Consider the following 23,314-nt stretch of genomic DNA (forward strand, 5'->3'; position numbering starts at 1 on the left):
CTATTTACTAAATAAAAACTAAATTACAAAATATGTTGTCGATAGCTGATTTAGAGTTCTTAAATTCTTGAGTGCACATATTAACTATGTGATAATCCCTGGTATGCCATGATATATAGAAACTATCTGTTAAATTGTTTCATTCAGTATATGTGGTATTATAATCCCCTATTACAATGAAAAAAATATTCCCGATCTGCAGTTTGATCAAGACATTGGAACTACAGTGCATAAAAAAACCTTTCGCGGTGGTACTTTGGAATTTCATATTCTGCAATTAGTAAGGGGCTTTTGCAACATCTCAAACAATGGCTAGCCGCTGCCAACTGATAAACACCATTATACAGAACACTGACACATTAACTCATTCAAACTGCAAGTAATATGATTAACCAATATGCATACTTCTCTCTTCTGCATGGAAGGACATTAAGTCCAAATTTAATTACATTCAGTAAGATTATAATCACCATGTCATTCTTGCATAAAATTGGTTTCAGAAAACATAGTACCTATGTAAGATTGTCAAGTCATAAATTTATTTAAGGTATATCCATTTTTTGTCGAATACCACAAATATTGTGGTGAAAAATTCTTATCGACTCGCCATCAAAACTTTCAATGACGTAGCTCCCCTTGACAGAATTTAAAGGCTGTGCCAAATACCCAGTACTCAAATCTCAAACCCCCTGACAAATTACCAGAAGACTCAGAACTAGGGTTGATCCTCAATATTACTCATGGAGTAATAATTTATGATTAGGCTCTACTAATTATTACCAAAAGGTAACTAACGATATAGTTTCTAATTAGTTATTACTATGGTTAAGTTATAATTTATAGCGTACTTTTCAACTTTTTAAGCTGATTTGTTTGTGGTCTACTGAATTTATACTGTTCTTAAAATACCCTACTTTTCCTCCAACATTTCAGGGGAGATATACATCCCGATACTCCCTGGCTACGCTACTCTTTCATACTACAGGCATCGCGAGGGAGTTATTCATTCGTTTCAAGGTCTGCGAAGTTATTTAGTATAACCAAGGAAAAGCGAATAACAACTTCGGTAACTGTAATTTTAACATTGAAAGGGTCACTATTCTCGCATTTAAATAGTCATTCTTGCCACATTTAGGCGACAAAATCGGCGATAACAATGTTTCCGCTGAAAAACCAAATGTCTCTTACAATTATTCACACGCAAAAATATTTCAAATTATAATATTGTAGTCTGTAAATCAAATGTTTATCTGGTTTTGTTTGGTAAATATAACATAATCTATTTCGTGAAAAAGATTGTAGCTTATGAAGCCTACTCAAGGGGTTTTGTTTTCAAGGATAAACAACAGTCATTTTACTCTATGACGTTTGTGCCTTGCCGCGGTTTTGTATTTTGAAAACAGTACCAACAAAAAGTACAAATCTACAAATTACTATGACAGGAGCGTTTAAATGAATTTTTAACGAAATTAAGTGATGGACAGCAAGTCTGACTTTATTTTGTTTTACTAGTAATTAAACATTTTATTTTTACTGTTCTACTGCTTTGTTCTCAGTTACTGTGTATCATTTTATGTATCCATCGATGTGTAACAAACATGACACTTAGGTTAGCTGCTTTGAAGCATGTATATGAGCTTTCCGAAATTTGTGCCAAGGCTAAAGAACCATACTCAACAAGTGACTTGAGTACTCTTCGAGATTTATTAACTGCTTTGTCATCTTATGACCATAATTTAATAATATCATGGTTCAGATTACAGGTAATTGTTTTATATCCTAAATAATCTACCCATTAAGTTATAACTACTATACCACTTATTACCATAGTGGAGATTGAGAAATTGACAGAATAAGTTACTTCTTTATTATTTTTTTTTAACTGACATTTCAGACATTTTGAGGGAGGACATAATGTGATCTATTAATAGGTGTCCCCTCTGGTGAGAATCCCTCCCATGGGAAAAATTAGTATTATGCAGGAATAGGGAGATAATTATTTAAAACCAACTGATATTGTATCATATAACTGCTCTGCAGATGAAAAATATTACCGTAATACTGATTGTCATTTTAAGATTTACAAAACCAATCTAATTTAATTCTTTAAGTTTTGTAATTACATTCTCTTATTTTCATAACTAACTTAAATCCTCAGCTCCCAAGCAGTACAGTGTCTAGTGTTAGAGTATGTGTTATTCAGCTTATTGTTATATACTGCTTTAAATGTAAACCATGGGAGTGTTGTGTTATGTATTGACACACTACTTTAGACAGGTAGGGTACGATAAGCAGACCCGATTTTTTATATCGAAATTGGCAAACGATATTACTTAATCATAACCACCGATATAATCAATCGATACTGATTAATTATTTTGAATAAATAACTTAAATAATCTATATCAACAGCTGTAAATACTTTCAAATAATACACGTAAGGTAATATTTCAATTTTACATATAAGTAACATTTGATTATTAAAATTGGCAGTCTATTATAGAAAACTACACGACATTGCTTTGAAATATAAGACATGTTTTACGTGGCTTCAACATGTTGGACTCGTACCGAAAAATCCATTATGTGAAATTTGTGGGAAAGAAACAACTGTAACTGTGAGAGGAGCAAATATGGTCGTCTTCAGGTTTCCTAATTTTGCTTATAATAATTTGTTTCATTACTGTAAATATTAAATCCATATTTTAATTTAAAACATATGATTGTTATTGAGGACTATAGTTACTTTTATATCGATTGATAGTCTAGGATTTGAGATGCGAATATTAGGTATCGATGATTACATTCTTCGATATAAAAAACCGGGTCCGCTTATCGTACCCTACCCCTTTAGACAATATATGATGTTACATTGCCTTTATATTTATAAACATGTTTATATTTAGTTAAAAATTATTAAATTGATGAATTTGTTCTGATCTTATGTAAAAATTCAATAGCCTGATTATGTATAGTTTTATATGGTTGTATATAATAATTTATAAACTAAATTAGCCTAGATATGTCAAGTAAAAATAATGATGATTAATTAGGCCTATAGTGTTTATTATGTAATAGTTAATATCTCTTAAAATCAGACAGTATAAACCAACCAGGTTTAGAAAATCTCTTTATTTAAACACTTATGATACATATTTTACTGGCATTGGGTAGAGTATGATAAGTGGACCCGATTTTTATATATCAATTGGTACAATTATCGATACTTAATATTCATTTATCGAATAACGTGTTTATAAATCATATCAACATATCTATAGTCATAAAAGTCCTTATATTACTTAGTAAAAGCACTTATGATGTAATATGATGGAGTTCTATGAAAATTTTAAAACGTAATTAGACATACATCAAGTAGATATTATTTAAGTTCATGGTAAATAGTATCAAAGTTAAATTTAATTAATATATCATGTTTTGCACGTGGAAGAGCATTTCTGGTTCAAATTAATTATATTTCCAATGTCACAGCTGAGCCTGCATTATTACTCTGATCAAGAAAAAACAATACACAGGTCTTGGAAACCTACTTCGGTCAAAAAGCATCTATTTCTTGCCCTTGTCATATACCTAAGGTTTGTTGTCCTGACAAAGAAAAATATATAGTTACGTAGGGTCGAGAAGCCTACTTCGGTTAAAAAGTGCCTACTTAAGACCGTTTAAATTCACTTACTATGTCACAGTTTAGCTTGCCATATTGCCTCGATCAAAATACTATATATGTTCGATTTTATCTAGTTCTCGGAAATCTATTTTGGTCAAAATCGTGTTGACATAGTTGAGTTTGCCTTGTCCTGATGAAGAAAATACACACATAAGTAGGACTGAAAAGCCTATTACGACCTAGGGGGAAGTCCCACCTACTTCCTATGTACTTTCAGTATAAAGGGGAAATCCTTATTAAGGTTTTGCAACATTCCAAAATAATCGTTATTAAAGTTTTGCATTATACCAGTCTTGCTTTTTGGACTGTAGCCAGGGAAACAACGAATCGTTTAGGCATGTTAGTATTCATTTCTCTGTTTTTCCATAAGCTAATGGCAAAATGCCAGATCACAATGTCAAGGAAGCCCACCAGTTTAAAGTAACTTATGTGAAAACATTCATAACTTTGTTCATTAAGGTTGGTTACATAACAGTGTTTAAATAATATTTAAAATGCATTAGATTATTTAAATCCATCACTGGCGCAATCTAGATTAAAATTTATATATTAACTTCATATTTACTATCTGCATTACACTACTGATCAATCACTGTTTACTTAATATTTCATCAAATTTAAATGTAAACAGATGTTTCAGCCAATTTGTCGACGTAAAACTGAAGGTTTGAACAGCTGTTTAGTGCCAGTTTAATTTGGATTATGAAATGTAAAAACTACATTTTTTCTGAATTTAAAAATATTCAAGGTAACTTTTCTTATATTTTGCTTCATAAAAACCTTCCATGGATTTCAATGAACATTTTACAAAAGGAATTAATCAAAGTGATCCAGGCGTTGTTGAGTTATGCGCTTACCAACACATTTTGCAATTCATTTTTGTATTATAGATAAATGAGCTTTAATGATCAAACAAACGATTAGAACTGGGAATAGGAAAAAGTCATAAATAATAATGAAATTATAACAAACATTTATAACAGGAAATAAAAAATATGCTTAATTATTTAAATTTTTTCTGGGTAGCAATGATTAGCCGATTTCGAGAAGTTGTTGAAGCATCTTCTCTGGAAAACCGTACTTCTATTCTGTATAAATACTCACGGAGATGATCTGCAAGCAGGTTGGCTGATATGCCACTTTTTATACTTCGTTTCACGGTCCTCCACAAGCTTTCGACTGTCTGTTATTACCTATAAAAAATATATTTATTATATGAAAAAGTGTTTATAGTTTATACAAGTTAGTTATTGTTGAAAAATCAGTATCGGTTGGTTACATCGAAAGCTATAATTAAGTAATACTGTTTGCCAATATCGAAATAAAAAATCAGGTCCGCTTATCCTACCCCTGGCATTAAACAATGGAGGAGTACGCTAGACCATATGTCACATAATAGGCTTTGCTGAAATGCACAATTAATCTATTATTATTCTTGAGATAATCCCTTGAATTATGGACTTTTGATCATGCTCAACCATGTCCTATAGAGGGACATGCACCATCATCGAACTAAGTCTTGTGAAATGAAGATACGTGTCAACTTTCATTACTCAATATATTTTTGAAATATCCCTCTGAATTACATGATATAATAGAAATGCTGACAGTTTCCTGAGTAATTAAAGCTATTTTAGTTGTTTCAAAAATCTTTCCTACTGTAATGTATATATTTTTTCAATCTTGTTTAAATTTTAAATATATCATTATTTTATTCGATTAGTTAAAAAATTATTATGATGTAATTTTGTAATAGGTACTTAGTAGATTCATATAATATTTGTGATAAACTTAAACAGATTAAAACATTACAACTCTGAATGTATGTGATAGTGGGTTAGTTACATACGTTTTAAATTGTTGTGTATTTCACTTTCAGAACTTTATTTTATCTATGCATGCTAACTTAAAAACTTTCAAATATCTACAAAATTCCCATTATAAGTATTTTAATATTTAAGCGTACTTGCTACACTATATTGCTTAATAAAATGTATTTAATCATAGTGACAAAATGTTTCAGGGCTTAAACATGGCTAATGTAATTTGTTTTTTCTTTGCAGGAGAAGCTTCTTCCCTTAGAGTTGTTATGGCTGTTGCAGTCTCAAGGCCTAGTACAATTTACTACACATATTTACTAGTAAGTATTGACATAAAACATTGATTACAGTCAATTGTGATAAACTTAAAGGATTGACATTTTACAAAAAGTAGAGTTAATTGTGTGAATGGTCCAGTCAATAATGGTCCCACTGTCAAGGCCATCATTGTTAACTGCTTGATTTTTTTCTCAGGCTTTAGTATTTAGAAAAATATTGGATTTCATGTCTTCTGGAAACTGTCAACAACATATTTTAGTGAAAGGTTGGTAAAAAGTGTTATTTCTTTTCCTAAATATAATTTTCTAGAAACAAACAACAGATTTTTCAAAGGCCTTTGACTTTGTAGGTCCTAATAAGGTTGATTGTTGTTACAATAAAATTATCCTGAATTTGATTGTTACTTTCTTTCCAGAATTTGAAAAAAATCCTTTTATCTTTCTAAATCTTGTATTTGCTCTCCTGATAGTCTCCTCTTTATGCTTTGATTTTTATGAATGGCTACATTTAATTAATTAAATATTTGTCCTAAAACACATTTTCCCAACAAACTAAGAGACTGAATTATCAAACAAACCTTGTCACTGTAAATTGGAGTGCTGGAAACAAGATGAAGCTGAACATCATTTAATTACTGTACTGCCTTAACATCAGTCTTATTTTCTTATGTTCAATCTTATCATCTCTGGTTGTCCGGTTGGCACAATTAGTGGGATCTGAGCATGACTGTATTATAGCGATATATGCTAAGTACTACACACTTCACATATTTTGTTGTAGGATCCAATTAAACATCTAGTTTATTTGTGGTCTGAGGATGAATCACTGTGCTATAATCAGGTACATATTTTAATATGCATAAAGTTTTAGTTTCTCAACAAATTAGTATCTATTATCTTTTTGTACATGAATAATGTCAATCTTAAGTTGATGTTGACCTTCTTGATGTTCTTTTGTTTAGCTTACTAAACAACTTAAACTTCAAAATCACCCCAGTAGAAGAAAACAGCTAACTAAATTCTTCCCTTTCAATTGACTGTTCTTACATTATGTGTTAATTTGTCATTACCCTAGCTTGTGTCAGATCATGCCAACTCATTGTAGGAGTTACCATTCTACCAATTATATGTTCCTCATGTTTTCGATAACTTTGGCAGTAGTATTGTTAAGTAAATGTTTTGAAGATGGTACTACAGTACTCAAAAGCAAGACATCCAAAACCAAAATAATTATTCACTTTTAATTGTTTTCATGGCAGCCAGATACGTGTTGGAGTTTTGACTTCCAATTTTATAATCAACAAGCTTCGTTGTTGTAGAATTACCTACAATGCTTTTTTTATTGGGATAAATCTAATGTAAATTAAATATAATGATTAGGGGTCGTCCCTAAATTACATAATGCTAAAATCGGTTTACAGACCTCCCTCCCCCCCCCCCCTTGTAATGGACTTGTAACAATAACATTAATCCCATTTTTACATAAATATAACACTGCTGAAACCTCCCCTCCCAAATATAACGCTGCTGAAAACCCCTCTCCCTCCCTGGGGCATTATGTAATTTAGGGATGGCCCCTGTCTGGCTGTAGCACAAACCCATCAATGCAAAACAATAACAGTGTGTTAATGAAAACGGTTTCGTTGCAGCTAACCTTTCGACGTTTGTTGAAATATAAGAAGTTTTTAATGCACAGAAGATATTTTTAAAGCATAACTCGTCACATTTTGATAAGCTTTTAAATTAACATTATACATGAAATACCCTAATCCTAATAATGTTATAAATCCGATATTGCCTTTGTTTGTTTTGCTTTCTCACATAAACTATTGCACCGATTGCACTGAAATTTTACATGGACATTGTTAGGGTCCCTGATATGAATGTAGGTCTATCCTTATTTCAAAAATGCCTTATTCTCTAAAGTAGCGAAAAATCCGATTTTTGAAATGTTAACTTTCATTTTATATTTCCAGTAAGTTAAAATGGTTTCTTGAATATTTTCTCTTATTTTACAATTTATTCTCCTTAGAAAATATATGAGAATATGCAAATTTTGTAATTTTTTATATGTTTACTTTATCTAACTTAGTTTATAGATAAAAAGACTAAATAAAACCAAATTTATTTATAAATTATTATCACTGACTTAATATAATTCTCTTGAAACGACATTGAATTGCCATGTTAGAATTACAAGAATCTCAATATAATTCTATAAACTTTTTTTTGTAAACTGTCAAGTATAACTCATTATTATAGCCTCTTCAGCTACTTCATTGTTTTATAGCAAAACAAATTTGATTGCTGGCCTGAGTGAGCAGTTTGAGAAACAGATTTGGTGTCAAGATGAGACCTTGCGACAAAACTGTGCAGAGACTGTGGCTGGACTGTTGGCAACTCTGGTAAATCTTGGTCCTCACACTTCTCGTCATGTCTGTGGGCCGGCCCAGCAACTGTTGGAGACCGTCATGGAGAAGGTGAATATTTTAAAATTCAATATGTTGAAAACTGTATAGTTTTTTTATTGTATTGTTTTGATAAATCCTTTCATGTTTGAACCACAAAAGTTACAAAATAAAAAAAACCATCTTAATTGACAATATAATAGTTCTTGAAATCAATCACTAATATTATTTTCAATCATATGACGTCATGTCTGCCAGTCGTACAACACACCATCATTGACTTTGTCAAATGAGTACAGGTGTTGCATATTATTGCATTGCTGTAGACAATTGCTATACAACTCTATTTCAAACCCAACAAAAGTTGATAAGTGAGGTGGCTGGGAGTGTTGACTTCACATTTTCTAGACAAAAATAAAATTAGTCATAATCAGTAAGCAGATGTAAAATTTAAAAAAGTTTAGTAATTGTTGAATAACAAAGATCTTTGTTAGTTTGTTGATAGGCTCTTTGAAGATTCCTCAGTTCCTGAGATACCAGTACCTTTCCTCTCCAAGCTATTGGGCAGCTCTGTCTGTGTACAGTCCAGACTACAAGTGTTCTGTGTGTCTGTGCTACGAACATTTGTACAGTCTGTGAGAAAAGGAGTTACAGTTGAAGAGGCTATACAGGATCAATCTGAGCTTTATACAACCAGCAAATCTTCTCCTGTGATCACTGAAGTCGTTAGTAAGGTAATAACACTTTTACTGGACTTGATGAACAATCCATGATGAACAAATTGGAAAATATGCATTGCCATTTTTAGAAACTTTAGGAATTGTGAGCTTTTGAGATTTAAGGCAATTTTGTTTTTCTATTAACATTTTAGTCAGTCTTGCATTAGGACAACTGCACCTTTATACAACCAGAGTTTAGCAATGTGGATTGAGGTGTGAAGCCAAAGTTGGGATAGGATTAGACCAACACCCAGTTATAGCATCATACTATTATTATTATCATAGATTGCTTTATTTTAATTTGATCACTACATGGATATTCCATCTGTTTCTTTTTATCAGTCACTTTGTCCTCTACTTTTTATTCTCATGACAAATGATTTGAGTAAGTGCGTACCTGTGAATGTAATCCTCTCCCGTGACACTGTAATCATTAATAGATAACCCAGTAACAGGTTAGCATTGGTACAAGCAAAATTAAATAAAAAACTTAATCAAAACTAGTTGACTGCTAATAAATTGGTACTAAATACTAACAAGACACAATTTCTTGTGATTTTAAAGAAAAACCGAAGCAATTAATTAGAAATCCAATTCTTGGGTGAAACCTTTGCCCAACACTGTTGGAATCAGCATATAATTGGTCGCAAAAGTAAACTCAGTCAAAGCATTTATGCTCTGTGTTGAATTAAATCAGGATGGCATCTACTCTATAATTGTGTTATCTTCCAAGTACATATTACCTATGCTCTTGTACGGGCAGAACCTCACAAGTCGAAGAGGTATTTATAATGCAGAAGAAGGCTATAATCCTTATTGCTGGAACAGGAAGGCTTGCCCGTTGTAGGGATATCTTTAGATGTCTTAAGATTTTCACCTTGCCTTGTCTTAACATGATGCAGTGTTTGCTATATCTTAGAAATAATTAAAACAGAACTATGCTCAGAAATGAAATCCTCTCTTACAATACAAGAAGTAGCCATTTTATAAATTTACCTCAACATAGACCAAGTAAAAGTGAACAATCTCTGTATGTTGCATTTAGGTTAATGAATAAGTGACTAATTAAAGTGAAAACATTGAGTAACTTTTTAAAAATAAAAAACTACACAATTTCTTGCTAAGTAATGATTATTCTGTAAATGATTTTTTATTGAGCCAAAGGACTGAAGATGATTTTTTTAACTGGTAGTAAATAAATTTTAACATAAATTGTACTGCTGACCTGCATATATGAATTTGCTTGAAATATTTTGTGACCAAGAAACTATTCTATTTTTTGGATTAATTTATAGTTCCAATTTCATGATAACCGGAAAGCCAGGTATAGAGATTTTGCTGACCAGTAGTGGTCTTATGAACAAATCTTAAAAAGAGACATCTATTGAAAGAATTTTCAGAAAAAATACAATAAATTATAAAGATTACTATTGTTGATTGGCAATTTACTCGCCTATCTGTTGGAACAAGAACACATGACAGACAATTGAGAGAGTGATAATGATATAATTTACTGCCAGGTACAGAGTATACATTGGCAGGATTGATACATTGAGGATCTAGACTTACTTCGTGACTTCAACATTACAGTTTGTATGCTGATGAACGATGCGAGAGTGACAGTGGTTTGAAGACGGTGAAATGTTGAACGTAGTGCTAAACAGAACTTGTCATATAGTGACAGGTGTTGAACTTGACTAAGTGAGGATTCTCAATCCCCTAGATTCAGCATTATGCTGGTGAACATTCTAAGAATGACAAAACAATTAAGTGAATCATCTATTGGTTTTGGAATTGGTTGGACAATTGATATGATGCTAAAGAGGACATTTTGTGTAAACAGTGTTCAGTTACATAGGGTAATTAATAAATAATTGATACCATGACCAAATTACTTTCAGCCCCAGATTTTGGATGCTCAGTCATACAATTGTACTCTCACAATGCTGACAGTAAACATATAAGTAAGGAATAATAGACTGAAGAAGAGACATAGCATTAATATTCTGAAAGAGCATTTTATTGTTTGATTTTATTGATTGTCTAGGGGTTTGCTTGATCTCCATTCCAAACCTTTCACTGCCAAAAAATGACAGTGTTGAATGTACAATTGAGAATTAAAAAAAAAACCTTGATTTTGAAATTATAATTAATTGCAAAAAGTAAACTAACTAGATTTTCCTAGGTAAATTATACCAAATTGATCAAACAGGACAGATCAAAATTCTCATCACAGAATTATTAGGGATTGATGAAGATTGTCAATTCATCTGTAATCCTCAATACTGATTGTCAGATAATCATATAGGGTCTGATTCAGTTACATTACTTACTATATTAATTGCTAATGTAAAAATATTAATTTTGTTGGTGCATTTTGCTCTCATAGTCAAATAAGCTTTAGCTTTATATCAACCAATATCATCTCAGTGAAATAGTATTCGTTATTTTATAATTTGTTAAGTCATCAACAGGGATTTCTTGAAAATTGTTTCACAGTAAAATATGGCAGACTAGATCAGCATACCTACACCTCTCTCGTGTGCCACTGATTGCATTTTCTTTCTAAAATCTTGAAAACAATTATTAACTACCTACTTTTATAGGCCCGAGTAACATTTGTAGTTTAAAGAAATTCTGGAATGGTGCACTTTTTTCTTTACACTTCATATCCAGAAGTAAAGAGATAATATAATATAACGGTTGTCTTAAAAGCCCTCCCCCCTCTCACCCTATTAACTTTATTATGAATAGTGATTTAATTTAGAGGATGTTTATATGGCCAACTGAAGAGTTTTTTACGTATGAAAATTTTTGACTCCCGCCCCTCCAAAAGGGGTATTTTGGTTGTCAAAAATTTTAAATAGGAAACCTTAGCAAGTAACACCTTATATTAAAGGTATTATAAAAAGGAGAAGAATGGCACAAACTAGAAGGTCTCTATAATGTTTATCAAATTTGGGGGCCAATTAAAGTTTGAATTATTTATAAAACTCCCAAAGTTTAAGTTACATTTAAAGTTATTGTAAGGCAGATAAAGCATTCACTCACTAGTTATTTTGAGAACTTACAACACAAAATCATAAAAAAAGTTTTTAGTATAGCATTTATTAGGTTTTGTTTTGTGTGACCGAAGCCCATTTGGAAATGGAAAAACCAATAGCTGGTTTTGACATGTCATCTCTTAGTTACCAGTAATGGGCTTCGGTCAGACAAAACAATACCTAATATAAATGTTATGTTAATCATGGTTGTTGATGTTTTTTTATCCTTTTCATAACTTGTTTTATGATTTTGTTTTATAAGTTATCAAAATAACTAGAGAATGAATGGTTTATCTGCCTTACAACTTTAAATGTAATTTAAACTGTGGTGGTATTATAAAACAATTCAAACTTTAATTGGCCTCCAAATTTGATAAGCATTAGAGACCTTCTAATTTGTGCCATTCTTCTCCTTTTTAAAATAACTTTGAAATGAGGTGTCACTTGCTAGGGGTTCCTATTTAAAAACTTTGACTTACCCCAAAGTACCCCGTTTGAAGGGGGAGTCAAAAATGTTCATACATAAACAACTCCTTAGTTGGTCATAAGAAAGTTAATAGAAGGAGGGAACTTTTTAAGACACCAGGTATAACTATAAGCAATGTAGCCTAATTAGTCAATAACAGTTGCTAAGTTAACTCACTTCTCTGTAAATAAAATTCATTACTTACTTACTTACTCCCAGGGCCATTTATATCGGAGGTGATATTTAGCCGCACCAACAAGGCTCCTCCATCTTGAACGGTCCTCTGCATCTTCCTCTGAAGCGCCCACCTTCTCCATATCAGCCTTCACCTGGTTCCACCATCTCACTTTCGGTCTCCCACGGGGTCGTCTTCCTTCTGGGTTACCGTACATTACCCTCCTCAGTTTGCATTCCTCTTCTCTTCTCAAAACATGGCCTGCCCAACGGAGTCTTCTGGACTTTATTTCTCCTATTACATCCGTACTATTGTAGAGCTCCCTGATTTCTCTATTATGTTTTCTTCTCCATACCCCTTGTTCATATGATGGCCCATAAATTTTACGTAAAATTCTATTCTCGAAAACTAGAAGCTTTTTCTCATCCTTCTTATTTAGCCTCCACGTTTCGGATCCGTACAAAAGCACTGGACATATAATTGTTTTGTATATTCTAGTTTTAGTTTTGTGAGAGAGAGATTTGGTTGAAAGTATCCTATTGCATGCATATACACATCTATTTGCTGAGTTGATCCTATTTTGTATTTTGTGCAATAAAATTCATTGCACATTGTAATTTTCTGTTTCAGATTCTGTCAAAGTTACCAGCAGAAGATGTTATCAATGAATTGAGCAAAATCGTACTTGAAGAGCAATTCAACTGGCGTTGGCTATTGACAACTGTTTCAGTGTTTGTTTCATTAAGTACACAAGGAGCTGAAACTCTTAAAGGTATTTACTTTTTTTATCAAAGTAATTTTGTTCTGATTGGCTCATGATAATCTTCTCAAAATAGACAATTTAAATGATATTGTGGTTTGTAGTATGACAAATAGAGTCAGATATAAATAATCATATAAAGCTTATGTAATGATAAAAATTAAATAGGTCTAAATAAAACTATACTATGATTGTCATTAAGTAATGCCTGATGAACCATTAAATTCCTTTAATGAATAAAAAGGTTTACTCAGCATGAATTTTCTTATGAACAGTACATTATCTTCTTCAACTTTTATTTCCTTTGACAATTATCTGAAGAACACTGCGCCTTTATAACTAGTGTTCATTTGTATATTTCTAGTCTATGTCTTTCAGAGAGTATCTGGTTTCTAGTAAAGTAATGGGTGTTAGATATTTAAACATTGGGCTGATGTTGGATTACAGTATATATTTTACTATTTCGAAAGTATAAAGATTGTAAATGGGCAAAATGCTAATTTAAGAAAACAGCATTGTCTGAATCTATTAGTTTTAAGTTGTACATAACTCTTAAAACCTTTTTGCGTCAGATTTTGTTTAAATACCATTACATTTAAAGTTTAGTTTTATAGAATTCAGCTTATAAGTTTTCACCACTTAATTTACATATTTTGTAATATTTATATTATTGTAACATTGTTTATTAGTTTTTAGTTGTCTATGTTCTTATGTTTCTTGTTTAATTTATGTTTTTGATTTTTTTTTTCTACGACTACTCTCTATTAATCTAAGTCATTAACTTGTAAGTTTTCATGTCTTTTGCAAAATCCCTGTTACTTTTAAAACATGTCTATAATGTTGACATTTTGTTAAATATATTACTGTCTAATAGTTTGACAAAGTACTGTATATTGTAACTTGTTGTGTTGCTTAATACATAAATAATACTTGAAGGATTTGACCAGGTTATGTTTTGATGTGGAACTAAAATAAACACATACAGTTTTTAAATTGCATAATTTTGTCATTCTATGTAATACATAATTAGTATCCTCATAACAAAAAAACTCTTAATATAAAATTGGAAGTATTATATGTTAATTTGCAGTGTTTATTGTGTACTATCAAGTGGTATTTGTGCGTTTTAGGAGCCATTTTGTATTTTTTAAAAAGAAAGGAAGTTATTACAGTTCACAAGCAAATCTATGATTACAATCATAAAAGTGGAAATATTATGTGGTATAGATTGTTTACATTCATGTGGTATATGTGCTTTGTCAGATCTCTTTTGAATTTTTTGAGGAAAAAAGATATTATTACAATCTACTAGCAAATCTATGATAATGAACTGATTGGTAACTTCGTAACAAGAAACTTAGAACATACAAATGGAAGTAATATGAGTTATTAAGTAGTATAAACTGTGGACTTTCATATGGTAGATGTGCCCTGTTGTAGCGACTTTGTATTCACACCAAAAAAATCAAGTTATTACCATCACACGCAAATCTATGACTACAAACTCATTGGTAATTGGTCATGTTATGTGCCAAGTTGTAGATTGTTGTATTTAGTTTATAGATTAGATATCCAATTTTATAGGTTAGGATTCCATGTATGTCAGCTGCCATTTCACTCATCTTTAGCTTTAGTTAGTCGTGGGAGAAAGCTATGAGGTGTAGTGGGGGAATTCCTTGATGAAATCCATTGGCAGTTTTACACAAGTATTATTTAAACATACTGCTTTCTATTACACGGGTAGGAACGGAATCAATTCGAATTTTACTTTCAAATTTTTATTTTTATTTTTATTCTCCAAATTTTACTCATAAAAAGTATGTCCGCAGCTACAGTGGAAAACTGGATGATGCAGGCGTTTTCCAGCAAGGACTCACGTTTGTTGTCTGCTGCAGTTCTCTGTGCACGACAGTGTTGTACAGAAAACATGCAAGTGTTTGGTTCCTACGCAACGTGGTTCGGTGGCCTACAAGTGCGCCCGGCATCGGCCTTCAAATTTCTCTTCAGTTTCTTATCGGAGATGGTCCCTTTTGAGCCAGTTCTATGTCTCAAGATCCATGTCAATAAGGTAGGTTTTTTCTTAAACATTTAATAGTTTCACAAGGGTTGGCAATACAATGGATTATTATGTTTGTGAGTAAATCCTCTCAAAGTATGGAGTATGGTCATTGATTAAAAGGAGGGTTGGCAGATGATATAATAAATGGTGTCTGTCACATTATCAAGAAAACTCTTTGGTACTTAACATTAAACTTTAATTATTACTGACAATAATTCATATTTTTAAAGCTTTTAAACCAAAATTAACTTATCATCAACAACAAGTTTGTATACTTAACCACAAGTGTCACTTTCACTTAATATTTACATTTTCACTGAGCCATAACATTGTATTTAAAAGGCAACTGTGTATTCAGGTACCTTCAGTGCCTGCTAACTGCCACAGTGTAGTAGCAGACTACACGAATCTCGCCAAGACTAGACTGGCAGACCTCAAGCAGACCACTGACTACGTCGGTCTCTTCGGCGAGTACACCACTACAGAACAGGTAACAATCATATTTATCTATAACCTTTAATGATTTACTTATCTTCTTTTAAATTTGTTCCTAAGGGTCATATTTTGAAGCATGAATTTTAACTATTTATTAGAGAACAGAAGACTTTATTTTCTGATAGAACAATATTATTTTGTTGTATTATAGGTGATAATTGTAAGTTTATATCAATAAGGAAAGGAATTGGGGCCAGGTCGGAGTTAATCTAGCTTGGACCAATGATAAGCGACAAGAAGCTCAGGCATACCAGTAAAAACTCGCCTTCCTGTAGGCTCTGCCTGGGCTCGATGTATAACGTCTGTTGCATTGCCTCGCCACTTAGTTTTAAGCTATGGAGTGGATGGTACGACTTAACGTAATGTAGGACTCCTAGCATATTGACACCTAATGCGACATTGAGTACAATTTTGCAGCTGGTGAGAGAAATGAGAATACCTCTTTATCTAAATTACAATGGATAGCTTCTGGGTAAACCAGATCGAGCTCTTTTGTAGCCTAGATGTCTCTGATATTGAAACGTCCAACAGAGTTCGATTTTAACATCTTTGTCATTGAATTTTTTGTCTCTTTGGACGGATATGGATTCCAGAGTCCAGAAGTCAAGTTTATACTATCTCTCAGATTTCAGACACTGCAATAAATGGAAGATGAAATGGAACTAAACTCAATATTTACATTGAATCAATCCTTCCAACCAAATAAGTTGTGTGTGGCTTTTTGTAACTGTTTTTAATATTTAATAGACACCTTACACTGCCAGCTTCAAAATGAAAGTATCAGATGTTTTTATATAAGTTAAAACGTTCAGGTTGTCTCTCTGTACAACCATTGCAATCCTATAAGTATGAGTTACAAACAACTGTTAATGGTGATCAATTTTGTATTTTTGTGATATTAACCTCATATATACAATGCGATTTAGTTTCAAAAATCATTCTGTCATTTTATATGGTAACAATTTTAGAAATATCAGGTATAGCATGTATTCTTTTCAATAAATAAAAGAAGTAATTTTGTAATGGACTTTTTTTACTATGCTGGTTTTAATACATGGCCATGTCAAAACACTGTGATTTATGTTAATATTTCCCTTTTTATATTTCTCACATTAATGGTCCCTTTGAGCAATAATGTACATTTTCAGCCTCAAACGATTACATTTGTACAGCCTTTGTGTGTGATATATATTTAAGAATTGCAGTTTTTACTATCCGTATGAATAACCATGAGAATATTATGTATTTATGTACAATCCTTGAGATATAACATTTTGTCATTAAATCAAACATTAGGGATTTAAAGTCTAAATAAATGCTTTGAAGGTGTAGAATGATCGGTCTAGAATCCAGTCATATAACCCCTTCCTCCATTGGAATGTATGTCAAAATACCCTGATGTATGTTAACCCTTTAGGGAGTATGGACGTCATATGACGTCTTCTTGTGATAGGCTTAAATGAGTGATGATGGATGAAATCCAAAAAATTACCAAAAAGAGTAAAAAATAAAAAATGTTAAAATCTCTTATAAAATGTTTATATTTACATTCGAAAGCTTAATAAAAAAGGACAACATGTTCTACAAGTCAATATTTCAGTACTTTTTCTTAGTATGAAAGTCCTCAAAATAGGGATATATACAAAGAGCAACACAAGATATACAAGAGGTTGAGCACTCGTAAGAGGTGTCCTTCTGCCTTTTCGGTCTTCTTGAGAGTATAAACAAACTTGACACTTCCTTTGGATTTTCCTGTTTAGTCCTTCACTTTGGGGCAGAGAACGAATAATGTGTCGACCAAATGTACGCTGGTGTGTTGTTCAGTTTTGGGCGTGAGATCTGTGCCCTTTCAGTGGAGTGTATAGCACACTCTCACAAGATAAATATAGCAACAGATAAGTATACAAGGAATGGCTAGTATAATGCCAGCAAAAACAATTCGTGCACAACGTGACCTTGAGTCAGTTGCTACTGCGATCTGGTGGTAAAATCAGATTACATGTGAATGCGAGATCAAACATGGAAGTTAATTATGTTGCCGATAGATGGAACCACTTTACAGACTAATCTACTTATAGGCAATCATTAATAGCAATGCATTTACGATGATACAAAACTACAGGGGCCAAACGCCATATGACGTCCGTACTCTTTTGGGCCACTATAAGAGTATACGTCATATGACGCCCTTACTCATTATGTAAGGTTTACACGCACTCCTTAAAGGGTTAATGTTATCTTTTTATATTCCTCAAAGTTAATGATCTCTTTGAGCAATGCTGTACATTTTTGACCTGTAATCACTGCATGTGTACAGCATATGCGTGTAATATGTATGAAAGAATTTCAATTTTTACTATCCGATTGAATAAGAATGAGAATACAATATATTTATTTACAATCTTTGAGATATAAAATTGTGTCATGAAATCAAACATTAGGGATTTTAAGTATTTTAAGAAATGCTATGCAGGTCTAGTACCTAGGTGATTTCATGATCTAGGCGGCATTGAAAAAGTATCTTTTTTAATAGAGAATTTAAATAAAAAGTGCACAGATTGAAAACATGTTTATACAATATTTTTTTAATATCCCGGCAATAAAATACAATCGTACAGAATTTTACATGCCCTTTAAATACTTAATTGGACGACGCCATAGTCATAAGTAAATGTCATGTGCTATCCATCATTACATAAATGTCTTCGTTAATAAACAGCACCAGTAATAATTTTATTATTATTTTGCAGGAGGGCCGTGAAGCTGATGTCGCCAAAGTGGTAGCCTACTTCAATCAGACTAGAGAAATTATGAAAATAGTTTTAGAAGCCTCTGTGTTTAGAAAACAATTTTATGAAAAAGTGTTCTTGGCTGAATTACTGAAAGACTACAATTTAAGGCATGTGGAGTTTATTAAAAAATTATATAGTATAGGAAAAATTCCTCATGCTCTGTATAATAGATGGCGGCAACAACGGTTTTGAATATATATTAATTTTTGTTTAAATACCTTATTTAATGAATATTGTTGTAAAGTATATTTCTTATTATAAATATTATTGAATAAACAAATATTAAAAAATGTTGTATTTATTCTATTATCACCATAATTTAGGAGTTGAGATGGAGGGGTGTGATGATGGTAATCTTTTATTACGTGTAAAGGTATTTATATTATTAAACAAACTTAACTTCATAAGCCAAGATTCTTTAACTTGCAAGACTAAATAAGGTAAGGTAAATTAATAATTTTACAATAAAAGTATGTGAATGCAATTTTAAAAATAATTTAACTGTATAAAATGTAGGCCTAATTAGTTTGATTGTTGTTGTTTTTATTTATTCAAGCACAGAACAACAATGCAAAATAACATCAATTTTGTAATGGGGTGTTTATGCAATATGTAACCTAAGAAAATTATTTACAGACTAATGAAATAAAACTTAAGATTAATTAGGGTATGAACATAAAATATTCACTGATGTATCTCCACCTTATAAGTTACTATCATTAGCCTGACTGGGTAACCCAAAAACAATCCCTGACACTGTAATGAGGTTGGTGAATTGACATTTCAACTTTACTCTCAAAAATTTAGTTGAGGAGAGTTTTAAATAGGTTAATGCCCTTGATCACCAATTTCCTTTCAAGGAAGCGGATCCTATATAGAGGATCTCTAATTCTCCAAGAGTCAGAGATTGTGATGATCTTAAGTATTAATTGAGGTGGAGTTTTTTTTTAGACAAATGCTACACAGTTTATAATGTAAACTGATAGAACCTTATGCTCTAAATGCACTTCTAAAATTCTGAAACATACAAATTGTGTGTAGACTTTTACACAATGATTAGATTTTAGATCTGATCTATTAGATTTAACAAGTGAAATTGTGCTTAAATCCACAAGTAGAGTATAGAAACGAACAGACAACATAAATATAGAATTATAGCCTAGATACAGTTATAATTGAAACTTCCGATATACACATATTGATCTAATTATATACATTTTTATAAATTTAACCAAGTAATTATGAATTTAAATTTAATGAAATATGTCTACAAACTTTATCTGAATGATAAGTAATCAATCTAGAGCCTACGGTTTAGATGTTCAGATTAAACTTCATGATTTCATTTTATATTTTCATTCACGTTTTGTGCGGTAAAAATTTATTTAAGACAAGGGATCATGAAACAGCCTTCTGTAAGGCAGTGGCCACAAAGCCAATCATAAGAATTTGCATCAGGTGTATTGGTATTGCAGGATTTTTTCTTCATCTATTAACTTGTATCTTGCAGCAAAGTATTTTGCTATATTAAATCAACAGCTAACTATAAAAACACATAAGGTACCTTCAAAATGCTAACTTTTTAGAAGGTTAAGTAAAACTCAAAATTGATTAGTATTAAAAATTTTATTCCTCACTTGTTTATTTATAAACTACATTACAATTCACTTTATTTTATGGATACAATCTTGGTTTATTGGCAGTCTATTCAAGTATTAATGTTATACTACATGTTCAAACACCTATTTATCTTTATTACTGCTCATTTTCCTTTAAATTTTCATTTGTATTGTATTGTAACTATTTCAGCGTCATACCACTACTGTATTGTTGGCAAGAGGAGGCCATAGTAAAGAACTATGAAAGAAAGTTAACGAAAATGCCAACCGTCACTATTTTCCTGGTTACTTTGGTTTTATCCGGACACCACTTTTTGTTACTAACAGTTTTTGTTACCTAAAAAAACTACATTATTAGAAAGAACAGATTCTATTTCACTTACTGTGAAAATTACATACCATTATGACGATCGGTTCTTGTTTTCTGCCACTCAAAAGGACCAATGTCGACAAGAAGTAGGTCACTCTGTCCCTATCTACTTCTTATTATTGTGGAAGTAAAAGATAACCTTTAAAAGCACTCACGTGATCTGAGCTTGAATTTAGGTACTATATCAAGGGATGTTTTTCTTTTATGTCAGAAGAGTGTGCCACTGAAGCCCGCTCTGATGGCCAGGGGCACATCCAATCAGTACTTTCCTGACTTCAGACCATGTTGAACGATATATATATATATATATATATATAAAAAAATATATAAAATAGTAGATAGGGACAGAGTGGCTGCCTTCTCTCTAATTCGTTAGGCAGAACACAAGACCAATTGTCATAATGAAAAACAATTTTCTCAACAAGTCATAAATCCTTGATAATAACAAAGTACCATTTTCCTAAATTTTATTTGGTTTTGATTATAATTGTATTATTAATTACTTAATAGGTATTCATTTGGATAAGTTAAAATATCAGAGATTGAATAATAATATCAGAATGTAGAGTATATTATAGAGCTATATTGTATAGTGTTGATATAACAATACGGGGATGGCATATGAATCTCAACTCAAACTCTATAAAAATTATTATGTAAATAAATTATTGTGTACTTGAAATATTATATACCCATAACAGGACTTACTTATAAGTGGAAAACAACACACTAATTCTTTGCTAAAAATGTTTTGATTGGTTATACTTACAATTATTGCTTATTGTATACAGACTTGGAGCAGTGTTCTCTATTTTTGCACCACCTAAACATTCATTATCTTTGTAAAGAACTGCATACTGTCCAGCTGTTAAAGCAAACAAAGGTTTTTCCAATATGATGATTAGAGATGTATCCTCCTTCATCATTACTTTACAAGGGATTAATGGATAAGTATGCTGAAATCTAAACTCACAATGTAGAACACCACCTTTAGTTAAAATCTTAGGAACCGAATGAATCCAATTAGGTTGGCTTGTTGTTAAATGTTGGCTCCATAAAATCAAATGTTTCTTTCCCATTGCAACTAAAATGTCTTGAGTATTTGGTACCTTCTTAGCTGTATAGAAACGATCTGCATTTCCACCAATTCTACAACGCTGGCCTAATGTCCAGTGGTGTATACCACGGTGACGCCCCACATGCAAACCTGTATCGACATCTATGAATGAACCTTCAGTATCAGGTAGGTATTCGGAAATAAATGAAGAAAACTTTCTTTTCCCAATGAAACAAATTCCTGTACTTTCTCTTTTATCAAGTAAGTGAAAAAAATTATTCTCAAATGCAATTTTTTTAACTTGATCTTTAGTTAATGATCCCAAAGGAAACATTGTCCTTTGTAAACTATCTTGATAAACTTGGTTAAGAAAAAAGGTTTGATCTTTAAATTTGTCCACAGCTTTTAATAAGTGGACTCCTTTAACTTTGTCATAAGACTCTAAAAATGACCCAAATGATGATTGAGCATAATGTCCAGTAGCAATTGCATCAGCTCCATATCTTTCAATTGCATAATTTGACAAATCTGTTAAACTTTATATGTCGATTACAAAGAACATCAGGATTAGGTGTCTGTCCATTTTGATATTGGTCAATCAAATCGGTAAATACATAGTTCCAGTATTCTTTAGAAAAATTAGCTTCTAGAAGTGTTATACCTAGTGTAGAACACACTCTTGCTGCATCTTGAAAGTCTTGATCTACTGAACAATTTCCAGTTTCGTCAGTTATGTTCCAATTCTTCATAAACAGTCCACTTACATCATAACCTTGCTTTTTGAGAATTAAAGCAGCTACTGAGCTGTCTATCCCTCCTGACATTCCCAAAATTACCCTGCGAAATTTACGACCCACTGACATACTATTTTATTAATTGTAAGTTGTTACTGTGTATTAATGTTTAGAGAAATAGATCTAATCACTAAATGTGATATCTAAGCTAAGATTACATCTTAGGTTGGCAATGACTTAACCTTACTTATCATAGTCACAACGGAGTACTTGTCGAATAAACGAAAAAATTGTGGGCTTTACTGCCGTTGTTCCTCAGCTGTGGGAACTATTTTTCAACCGACTTTCAAACTTGAAGTATCATCTTTAACGGAGTCCGCTGATTTATATTAAGTACATATATCATAAAAATCCAAAGAAACGACATAAACTTTGAAATAAGTTAAAACATTACAAAAAAATCCCAGAAGACAAAATACTCAAGTAGCTCTAAGACAATGGAATGTTTAAAAAAATACAACAGCGAATTGTGGACATGTTACCATTTTTACATTCACATTAACATAGCCCAATTGCGTTTTCTCATAAATAATTTCTAAAATTGGCAGAACTAAAAAAGTGTAGCCACTGACAAATAATGAATCACCAATAACTACTCAGTAACTACTCAGATTTAAAACATTCAGATTCAAAACTCTTTAAACATTCTTTTATATCGATGTTTGATTCTGGAAACAATTTGGTGGAAAGTATTTTTTTTTATTTTTCGGCGGTTAAGAATTTCGACAGTGTTTTTTCATCTAAGTAGGGGAAGAATAGCTTTTAACTTTGAT

General features: G+C 31.7%; 2 protein-coding genes across 2 annotated transcripts; one reads left to right on the forward strand and one right to left on the reverse strand.

The window, feature by feature from the left end:
* The first annotated feature begins 1,289 nt into the window (after nucleotides 1-1,289).
* On the forward strand, nucleotides 1,290-18,893 carry LOC124358297 (Fanconi anemia group A protein homolog). The gene is made up of 8 exons (XM_046810594.1): nucleotides 1,290-1,763; nucleotides 5,749-5,825; nucleotides 8,074-8,263; nucleotides 8,686-8,925; nucleotides 13,226-13,367; nucleotides 15,185-15,423; nucleotides 15,773-15,904; nucleotides 18,660-18,893. Exons 1-8 carry the CDS (start codon nucleotides 1,599-1,601, stop codon nucleotides 18,891-18,893), a joined length of 1,419 nt encoding a protein of 472 aa, XP_046666550.1. The 5' UTR covers nucleotides 1,290-1,598.
* Nucleotides 18,894-20,308: 1,415 nt separating this feature from the next.
* Nucleotides 20,309-22,767, reverse strand: LOC124357229 (mitochondrial tRNA-specific 2-thiouridylase 1-like). The gene is given in 2 exon segments (XM_046808779.1): nucleotides 20,309-22,264; nucleotides 22,266-22,767. Coding segments are annotated over 2 exon segments (1,179 nt in total). The 5' UTR covers nucleotides 22,611-22,767; the 3' UTR covers nucleotides 20,309-21,430.
* Nucleotides 22,768-23,314: the final 547 nt, after the last annotated feature.

Source organism: Homalodisca vitripennis, chromosome 3 (assembly GCF_021130785.1).
Source record: "Homalodisca vitripennis isolate AUS2020 chromosome 3, UT_GWSS_2.1, whole genome shotgun sequence".
In the NCBI taxonomy this organism is placed as follows: domain Eukaryota; kingdom Metazoa; phylum Arthropoda; class Insecta; order Hemiptera; family Cicadellidae; genus Homalodisca; species Homalodisca vitripennis.